This window comes from Mus caroli, chromosome 5 (assembly GCF_900094665.2).
Source record: "Mus caroli chromosome 5, CAROLI_EIJ_v1.1, whole genome shotgun sequence".
In the NCBI taxonomy this organism is placed as follows: domain Eukaryota; kingdom Metazoa; phylum Chordata; class Mammalia; order Rodentia; family Muridae; genus Mus; species Mus caroli.
Genome location: NC_034574.1, coordinates 140,418,755 through 140,428,817, shown reverse-complemented (window position 1 = coordinate 140,428,817; position 10,063 = coordinate 140,418,755). Strand labels below are relative to the sequence as shown.

Genomic DNA, 10,063 nt, shown 5'->3' with positions numbered 1-10,063 from the left:
ATTGACTGCTCTTCCAGAGGTCCTGAGTTCAATTCCTAGCACCCACGTGGTGGCTCACAACCATCTGTAATGGGATCTGATGGCCTCTTCTGGTATCTGAAGACAGCTACACTGTACTCAAATACATTAAATGAAAGAAAGAAAGAAAGAAAGAAAGAAAGAAAGAAAGAAAGAAAGAAAGAAAGAAAGAAAGTGGGTGCTGGGATCTTGCTCAGTGGCAGAGCATTTGTCTATCATGTGTAAGGTCCTCAGTACCATAGATAGATAGATAAATAAATAAATACATACATACATACATAAATAACAACTTACAACCAAGGCAGGAATAGGAAGAGGCAGTGAGGAAGAATTATGTTATTGCACTAACAAACCTAAAATAAGACACAACATACAGCTGGGGCTTGGGGATGGGGGGTGGGGTGAGGATGGCACACACCTTTAATCCCAGCACTCAAGAGGCAAAGCTAGGTGAATCTCTGAGTTTTGAGCCTGATCTACAAAGTGAGTTTCAACATAGCCAGGGCTACACAGAGAAACCATGTCTTGAAAAACCAAACCAAACAAAGAAAACTGGAACAAGAAGCAGCAGATAAAGAGATTAAACTCCTTAGGTGCATAGCTTCAGAGGTTGCAATCCTTGGTCTTTTTGCCTGTTGAGAGGCAGGCATCAGAGCAAAAGTGTATAGTACAGTCAAACCATTCACTGTGGGAGATGAGATGGCTCAGTGGTAAAGAACACTGGTTGCGCAAGTGCGGTGGTGGCGCACGCCTTTAATCCCTGTACTTGGGAGGCAGAGACAAGTGAATTTCTGAGTTTAAGGCCAGCCTGGTCTACACAGTGAGTTCCAGGACAGCCAGGGCTATAGAGAGACCCTGTTTCAAAAAAAAAGAAAAAAAGAAAGACAAAAGGAAGAGGAAGAGGAGAAGGAGGAGGAGGAGGACCGGTTGCTTTTGCAAACGACCTGGGTTTGATCCCCAGCTCCCACAGGACATAACTTCTGTTCCAGGAGTTCTGACAACCCTCTTCTGACTCTAAAGACACCAGGCACGTGAGTGGTGCACAGACATTCACTCGGACATAACATGGATACACATAAAGTAAAAATTAAAAAAAAAAAATTAAAGCGGTGGAGGACCCGTTCACTCTGTCACCAGGAAGCAAAAGAGAATCAAAAGATCTGATTCCCGGGGCTGGTGAGATGGCTCAGTGGGTAAGAGCACCCGACTGCTCTTCCAAAGGTCCAGAGTTCAAATCCCAGCAACCACATGGTGGCTCACAACCATCCGTAATGAAATCTGGCGCCCTCTTCTGGAGTGTCTGAAGACAGCTACAGTGTACTTACATATAATAAATAAATAAATCTTTAAAAAAAAAAAAAAAGATCTGATTCCCACAATCCCCTTTAGAGAGCATGCCTTCAAAACCTCAAGACTCCCTTACACAACTACACCTCTTAAAGGGTCCACCTCCCCTCTCCAATAGCCACCAGATGGCTAGGTGGCCCAGTCTTCAGCACGTGAGCCTAGGAGATACATGCCAGATCTGAGCTGCAGCAGGGACCATGGGCAGCCATGGTCTTACCTCATCATAGGGATGGAAGTATATGACTCCTCAGAGGACCTAAGTATATGACTACTGTCTTCTGTCTGTCCACCCAAGTTGTCAGTATCCTGCTGCCTTCCTGTCTGGAGTTCAGGGACTTCTACCCTGGAAGACGTTTGGATCTTTTGTGCTTCTGTCCTTCTTCTTCTTCTTCTTCTTCTTCTTCTTCTTCTTCTTCTTCTTCTTCTTCTTCTTCTTCTTCTTCTTCTTCTTCTTCTCTTCCTCCTTCCCCCTTCTCCTCCTCCTTTTCCCCCTCCTCCCCCTCCCTCTCCTCCTCCTCCCCCTCCTCTTCCTCCTCTTCTTTTGAGGTTGGCTTAAGCGAGCATCCCCTGTTGAGCTTCTTTGGTGCCCAACAGAGTCCAAACACTCAGATTTTTTTTTTCCTTCCTAACACACAAATCCAACAACTCCTCACTTCCCAACGTGCCTACATCCTGCATCTCCAAGGCAACCATCCCAGGAGCTTCTGAGAGATTATGCATTATGAGCCCCAAGAGACCAAGTCATCAATCAGCAGGGGACTGGGACAGGGACAACAGGTCCTTAAACTCTGCAAGAGCAGCCAATCTGCTTCCCTGGTGAGCCAGTTCTAGGCAACTGAGCGGAAAGGAAGCCATGAGGTCCTGAGGATCTGCTAGTAGCAATCCTGTGACACTAAAAACAGGAGACTTAGACTCTCCTCTTAGTCCATCGCTCGGCCTGAGCCCACCGAGGCTGGGACATCCGTTTGAAACTGCTCTGGGACTCATCTTTTGAGCTCTGTGATCCAAGCCGGTGGCTTAGTTGTTGTTATTGGATGTATGCTAGTTGGGTGTCTGATCTGAGATTCTTGCGAGCAGAAGGAGCCCTGACACCAAGCAGTGATCTGGACACGATGTAGTTGTGGTATTGCTTGAAGTCTCAATAATTCTCCTGTTTATGCGCATGACCGAGATTCATAGGAAGAAGTAGAAACATGCAAGGGTGGAAACAACCGCCTTTGTTCTGAGGGCGTAAAGCCCATCCGGGAGAGATAAGCCACGTTTCAAGATGATAGAATTCTAAGCAACAGTTTTCAGTATTTAGAAATGAGATGGCTCAGTGGTTAAGAGCACTGACTGCTCTTCTGAAGGTCCTGAGTTCAAATCCCAGCCACCACATAGTGGTTCACAACCATCCGTAAAGAGATCTGACACCCTCTTCTGGTGCATCTGAAGACAGCTACAGTGGACTTATTTATATACTGGGCAGTGGTGGCACACGCCTTTAATCCCAGCACTCGGGAGGCAGAGGCAGGCCGATTTCTGAATTCGAGGCCAGCCTGGTTTGCAGAGTGAGTTCTAGGACAGCCAGAGTCATATAGAGAAACCCTGTCTTGAAACAAACAAACAAACAAAAAAACAAAAACAAAAAGTTTGGGTGTCGTACTCTGATGGAAACTTTCAGAGGTGGGGTCTAACAGTGGGAAGTTAGGTCACTGGGAGCTGTGTTCTTGAAAAGGATCATGGGATTCCAGCCCCCTCCCCTCTCCCCTCAATGCTTCCCTGTGTCCACACAGCCTTTGGAAGTTCTGCTCTCTCATAGATTCTTACCATGACCTTCTGTCTCCACACAGGTCAAGTGACCATGCACTGAAAACCCAGCATGGGTGAGCGAAAGCAACCTTTTTTCCTTTTAAGCTGACTTTCTCTAGCATTTTGTCACAGTGCCGGAAAGCTGCCCAACGCAGGCTGCAGTCACCGGCAGCTGCAGACACTGCTTAGTAAAAGTTACTTAAAACACACTCTGTCTTATTTTGCAGATGGCATCATTTGTTCCAGTATAATTTTCTATTATTTTCCTTTGGCACACACACACACACACAAATAGCATATTCATTCATATGTTTACAGAAAATGATTATTCCTGGGCAGTGGAAGGAGGTCCTTTAGTTGTTAGAGTGCTTGCTTAGAATGAAGCTCTGGGTTCAGTCTCTAGGACTCCATAAAACTGAGTGTGGTGGTACATGCCTGTAATCCCAGCACTCTAGAGGTGGGGGAGTAGAAGGATCAAGGTATAAATGAAATTAAGACTAATTTAGGTTACAAGAGACCATGTTGAAACAAGACAAAACAATGTGGTGCTGGCCCATGTCTTTAGTGCTAGCACTCGAGAGGCAGAGGCAGGCAGATCTCTGTGAGTTCGAGGCCAGCCTGGTCTACAGAGTGAGATCCGGGGCAGCCAGGGGCTATACTGAGAAACCCTGTCTCGGAAAGCAAAAACAACGACAACAACAACAAAAACCAAGACAAAAACAAACTAAAATAAAACACCTGCTGGACTGTGGGTATTAGCGGAATGAAGCTAGAGGTACATAACATCAGAAAATGCAGTTACTGCCCCTAGAGGCATTCCCTCTCACAGGAGTGTTCTAGATACTATCCCCTGGGATACATAGCTTGAGCAATGAAACCCAGGAAAGGCATCTCAGAGCCAACCCTAACATATTACATGTGACTGGAGTCTTGGAAGAATAGTTAATATGGCCTCACGTAGGTAAAGACCAAGGGATGGTTTGTGCCAAGGTAGGGAGGCATGGAAGAGCCTGGAGTACACTGGGTAGGGCACACAGTTCTCTTGGTTGCTGTCATGTGGACTGTGAGAAAGAAAGAGACAGAGAGACAGTGTGTGTGTGTGTGTGTGTGTGTGTGTGTGTGTGTGTGTGTGTGTGTTGGACGGACTAGATAATGAACATGAGAGGTGGTCAATAATCTTTCTACTATTTCTCATTTATATTGAATGCCACAGATAAGAGGAACCCAGTACTTAAGTGTTTTCAGTCACGGGAATCAGATAAGAACAGCAGTGGGTGAGGTTGTTTCGGTATGAAAAATTAGAAAGACATTGCTCGGGGCTGGAGAGATGGCTCAGTGGTTAAGAGCACCAACTGATCTTCCAAAGGTCCTGAGTTCAAATCTCAGCAACCACATGGTGGCTCACAACCATCTGTAATGAGATCTGACACCCTCTTCTGGTGCATCTGAAGACAGTGACAGTGACAGTGTACTTACATATAATAATAAATAAATCTTAAGAAGAAAGAAAGAAAGAAAGAAAGAAAGAAAGAAAGAAAGAAAGAAAGAAAGAAAGAAAGAAAGAAAGAGAGACATACATTGCTCAGGGGCTCAGGAAATAGACTTGTTTGATTTTTGTTTGTTTGATTGGTTTCTTTGTTTGTTTGTTGTTGTTGTTGTTTCGTTTTGTCGATGTGTCTCTCCACCCTCCACTCCCTGCCCTCAAGGTTTCTCTGTGTTGGCCTGGCTGTCCCGTGTGGATCTTTCTGTCTGCATGTAAGTCTGTGCCTCTGTATGCAGTGCCTGCGGGGCCAGAAGAGAGCATCAGATACCCAGGTTACAAACAGCTGTAGCCTGCTTTATGGGTGCTGGGAATCGAACCTGGATCCTCTGGAAGAACAACTAGTGAGCCAAATCCCTGAGCATCTCTCCAGCCCCTTGTCTGATTTTTGATGCTGAGTCTGGGGGAGAGCTCTAAAGTCCTTGATAAAGGCACAAGTGGGACCTTTAAAGAAAGTATGTTGATTGACCTGGTGCCTTATAAAGTGTGAGAGGGCTTTAAGAGGATTCCAAGCACACATGTGCATAGCTGCTTTTATGAAGCTTTTGTTAGGAGTGTGTTCCCATTTTCTTCCAGTGTAACTTCTGGCCAAATGATATACATGAGTACTTGAAGGGAACGCAGTCTCCCATAAGCCTTAACAGATTCCATCTGTGAGTTAGTGTCCCACTTCTGATCTCAACCACAGGATTTCAAAATATATAAACGAGTTTACCAGCACCTTGAGAGCAGAAGCTGTGGCCAGACTCTATCCCTAACAACTTCCCAGAGAGCCCCGCTCAGGTTGCAACAGTGTTGCAATCTCCAAAGCCTTCCTTCCTCTTCAACACCTGCAGCTCCCTCCTCATCTGACTCACTCCAAGGCCATAGGTGGCTGGCCATCCCGCAAGGCTCTCATGAGAAGAGCACGCGAGTAAAGATATGCCTCAGGGGCTGGAGGGCGGCTCAGTGCTAGAGTGTGAGGCCCTGAATTCGACCCCCAAGGCCTCCCCAAACAAGAGAGGCCTCAAACTTGAATTATACTCTTCTTTTTCTAGATATGTCGGAGGCCCCAACAATTTTGGGGCGTCAGTGCCCCTTACCCGTGGAACATGTTCACTGTGAAACTACTTCCCATCACTCTCCCTCCCCCTCTGGGGGTCCCATGAGCCCAACAGAAGTGGTCTTTGGTTCACGAAATCATACTTTGATCACCTTGTTTCCATATACAGCAGAGGATCAGAGACGCAGCAAGGGAAGGAGAATGAAGACCACTCCGGAAGAGCAACGCTCACTTACTGACATAAAGAATCCTGCAAAAGGAGATTTTTCTAATTGAGCAGTGGTGGCGCACGTCTCTAATCCCAGCACTTGGGAGGCAGAGGCAGGCAGATTTCTGAGTTCGAGGCCAGCCTGGTCTACAAGGTGAGTTCCAGGACAGCCAGGGGTATACAGAGAAACTCTGTCTCAAACCCAACAACCACCCACCCCACCCCCTGCCAAAAAAGGGGATTTTCCTCCCATTTTTGACAGCATAGGGACTCTTTACACACAGTAATCGTGCATTGTACCGCTGAGCTCTGTCCGCAGACATTTTAAAAACATAATTTATTCTTATTTTACGCGCATTTATTCACCCTGCATGTATGACTGGGTGAGAGCGTTAAATTCCCTGGAACTGGAGTTTCAGACAGTTGTGAGCTGCCATGCAGTGCTGGGAATTGAACTCAGGACCTCTGGAAGATCAGCCAGGGCTCTTATCTGATGAGCCACCTCTCCAGCTCCCAGACAGTGTTTTTTTTTTTTTATTGTTGCTGTTGTTTTTTCTTTGTGGCTTGGTTTTTTTTTATGGGGTTCTCATGTATTGTTCAGGGTGGCCTGACTCTTGTTCCTCGGCCTTCCAAGGGCTTGAATCACAAGCAAGTCACAGCAGCCCATCCCTGCTTTTGTTTTCTAAAATATTCTATAGAGAGGCTACATTCACATTTGTATAAATAAATAATAAATAAATACAGTTGTGACATTTTGGGCAGTTCTCAACCGACCAACCACTGTGCTGGAAAACCAGTGTGAACTTCCTGACTGTGAAGAAGCGCCCTAACTAAGGACATCCAGTACTATTGAAACCTCTCTCCCTCCTCCACATACCTCTCTCACACACACAGCGAACTCCCTCTGCATGCCCCCCTCCCTACAGCAAGACACCAATCGGAGCTCAGACTCAAGGCCAAGCATTAAGCACTTCTGGGCTCTGGTGCAAGCAAGATTGCTATAAAAAGACATTCAGAAAACAAAGAATAGTATTGCCATTTTGCCTTTAATGGAAGAGTGGCTAACAGTTACAGTAAAAACAAAAAACAAAAAAAAAAAAAACACATTTAAAAAAATCCATTGCTTGAATTTTCAGAAATATACATACAATTGAAAGCCAATAAAGTCATTATAAAAATAAACTCTGAATATGTTTTAAAGGGGGAAAGGGCCAGTCTTTGTGGCAGCACAAAAGTTTAGTAGTAATAATAACAATACGCCAGTCTATCTGAGCTGGATCACCCCAGGGCGGAGGGTGCTTTTGCTTTGGAGGACAGGGCCTGCCTGAAGCGCCTCTTCAGGTCCTGCATGTTGGGGGATCGAGGCCGGGGAATGATGGATGCCCTCCTCCGCTCCCCACCGAGTCTGTGCACCTTGATTACTTCTTTGCAGAGATGTTGGAACACATCACAAACGTCTTCGTAGTTCTCACTAGTAGAAATTTCAAGGAAGAGACTGCCCAGCTCATTAGCTAGCTGAAGACCTTCGTGTGTCTGCACCTGCCGGGCATGCAAAAGGTCTCCTTTGTTTCCCACGATGAAGACGGGGGCTTTTCCATCAGGGTGGATCTTCCGGATGTGCTGGTAAAGGGGCCGGATGGATTGGTAGCTCTCATAGTCTGTTATGGAATAAACCAGCAGAAAGCCCTCTGCCCAGTGCACACTTTTGGTCAGAGAATCCACCATTTGACTGAGGCTGTCTTGGGCCTGGGAAAAAACAAAATGGAATCTGGTCAAAGAAGCTCAAACATGACACCGGAGTAGCCCCTGTAGGAACACTGGACAGAGAGATCACTGAGTATTGCTGTCTGGCTCTCCCTAGCTTCTGCAAGAGGCTTTCTGCAGAAAGCCTCAGACAAGTGCTCAACCTGGATTATTTTCTGAGCTGGCCTGGATGTAGACTGGTAACCTACTTTTTCCACAAGCAGTCTCCAGTGAACTCCAACCACTTAAGAATAATTACAGACCAGAATGGCTTAGTTTTCAGGGAACTAATTCATAACAAACAAAACCCTGGAAACAGTCCAACATAAATATCTATTCCCAAGCCCATAAAAAAATATTTTTAGCAGTCAACTTCTTGAGAATGTTGCAGAAACAAATTCCATTCTCTGGGCTCTCCACTCAACCTTTTCCTCCCTAGAAGGGCTGAGCAATTAGTTACGTTGCATTCCACAGTGATAGCCAAAAGGTTATCTGATTGCAATTACTGGCTTGAGAAAACATCCCCTAGCTTTTTTGGGGGGCGGGGGCAGTCCTGGCCAGGACGCAGACCCCACTCGCTCCAGAATCCCACCTACTCCATGCTTTTTCAGTGTAGTGCTGGAACCCAGGACCCGCAAGTGAATCCTTACTACTGAACTGGACCCTTACTCCCAAGGCTGTGGTTTTTAGATTGTCCCAGGATGTGCTCTGAAAGTGTTAATACCCGCCTAGGCAGCTCGGGCACCAGTGGTCAGCCAGGGCTACTGCTGGGAGGGGGTGGCTCTGCCTGTAATCTCAACACTTGGGAGGCTGAGGCATCAAAGATTATAAGGAGTCCAAGCAAACATGAACTACAAACCTGCCAGGGCTACACAGCAATCTTTAAAATAATTAACTAATTAAAATTAGCATTTAAGAGGAAACTTGTTCTAATTAACCGTTTCTTGCCACCTAGGAGGGCATCCAACATCTCAACCCTCAGCACCTCGTGTGTGCCCACACCGACATATTGGACATGCTGAGACATCTCGCTGAGATCCTGGAGCCAAACACCTCAGCCTGCACCGCATACCCTCCAGACAGTCCTTACCTGAATGCCTCCCGGAGTGTCCTGGATCTGTAGGGATAGCTGGTCCCCCTCCACATAGACAAGTCTCGAATACAGTTTGCCTGTACAACGAAGAGGAGTTTGCATCTAAGTTCCCACGGCCCCATGAGCAAAATAAAGAGAGAAGGGTGGGGAGGGCAAAGAGATACAAGTTACAAGAGCCAGGAAGCACGGAAACATTCTTGCCTGTGTTGGGTTCGTAGTCGCCGATGAATCTCTTGGTCAAGAAGCGCACAATCATTGCTGAAAAATAAAGTAGGAAAATCAGCTGAAGAAGTGGGTCAAGGTGGTCCAAACTGGGCCCTCAAAGGAACAGCATGCGTCCCCCCAGGTTTCCGGGACAAAGCCCCGCCACCGCGGAGTGCCTTTCCCCGCGGAATGTGAGAGACCGGACTAGAGCGACACTCAACAGGCACCAACCCCGTCCAGAGCTCAGAAATGGACTGCTGAAGCAACAGGCAGGGGTCTTCCTGCATCCCGGCATCCCTGCGGGTGAAGACCCTCCGCTGTCCCTGGGCGGCTTTGCGCGCCTTTGTCCCACTTACCGCTCTTGCCCACACAACCCGCTCCCAGCACGGCCAGCTTGATGTCCTTGGGCAGGAGGTAGTCAGAGGAGGACTCCGGGATGGGCGCCAGCAGAAAGTGCCCAGACATGGTGAGCGGCCGCATGGGCGCGTCCCGAGACCGCGTTGCTCGAGAGCCTCCTGGATACGCGCGGACACAACTGCGCCGGGATGTGGCGCGGCCAGCGGTGCTGCCCAGGCTCTTGGATTTTAAAGAGCTCCGGGAGCGCGGTGGCTGCCTCTGGCTCCTCCTTTTCCCCGCCCCTTCCTGGAAGGGTGGGAGCAGCGCCCGAGCAGGGGGACTGTCACCCGCGGGCGTGCGCACCCCAAGGCTCCCTGACGCGCTCTGCCCGCCCAGCTGCGCGGGTTCCTCCCGGTGCAGCCCAGGGGAGGCCTTTGCTCAAATTGTATTTGCGGGATCCTGGAGGCAGCCTCCAGTCTGGGGCACCAGCCTGGAGCGTGAACCTGAGCCACCGAAAGAACAAAAGTTTCAATTGGCTGGATGTTTCTGGGACAATGGGAAAGCGATCCCTTTTTGTGTCTTTGTCAAACAGTACTAATGAGAACCCTAATTTTGATCTTCAGCATCCTGGACACTGAGTGTGGTGGCACACTGGCGTGTTATCCTAGCGCTTAGCGGGTAGAGGCAGTAGGGTCAGAAGTTTAAGGTTATTCTTGGTCACATAGAGGGTTAGAGTTCAAG

The 10,063-nt window shown here is 47.7% G+C and overlaps 1 protein-coding gene across 1 annotated transcript; it reads right to left on the bottom strand.

The window, feature by feature from the left end:
* Positions 1 to 6,974: 6,974 nt before the first annotated feature.
* On the bottom strand, positions 6,975 to 9,606 carry Rasl11a (RAS like family 11 member A). Its single transcript, XM_021163788.1, has 4 exons — positions 9,343 to 9,606; positions 8,984 to 9,040; positions 8,780 to 8,859; positions 6,975 to 7,692 (listed from the first exon to the last, which is right to left on the bottom strand). Exons 1-4 carry the CDS (start codon positions 9,464 to 9,466, stop codon positions 7,225 to 7,227), a joined length of 729 nt encoding a protein of 242 aa, XP_021019447.1. The 5' UTR covers positions 9,467 to 9,606; the 3' UTR covers positions 6,975 to 7,224.
* Positions 9,607 to 10,063: the final 457 nt, after the last annotated feature.

Coding starts and splice junctions, on each gene's coding strand:
- Rasl11a (XM_021163788.1), bottom strand. CDS start 9,466: ATGCGGCCGCTCACCATGTCTGGGCACTTTCTGCTGGCGCCCATCCCG. Junction 9,041..9,342: donor GGGTTGTGTGGGCAAGAGCG/GTAAGTGGGACA, acceptor TTTATTTTTCAG/CAATGATTGTGCGCTTCTTG. Junction 8,860..8,983: donor CGACTACGAACCCAACACAG/GCAAGAATGTTT, acceptor TTCGTTGTACAG/GCAAACTGTATTCGAGACTT.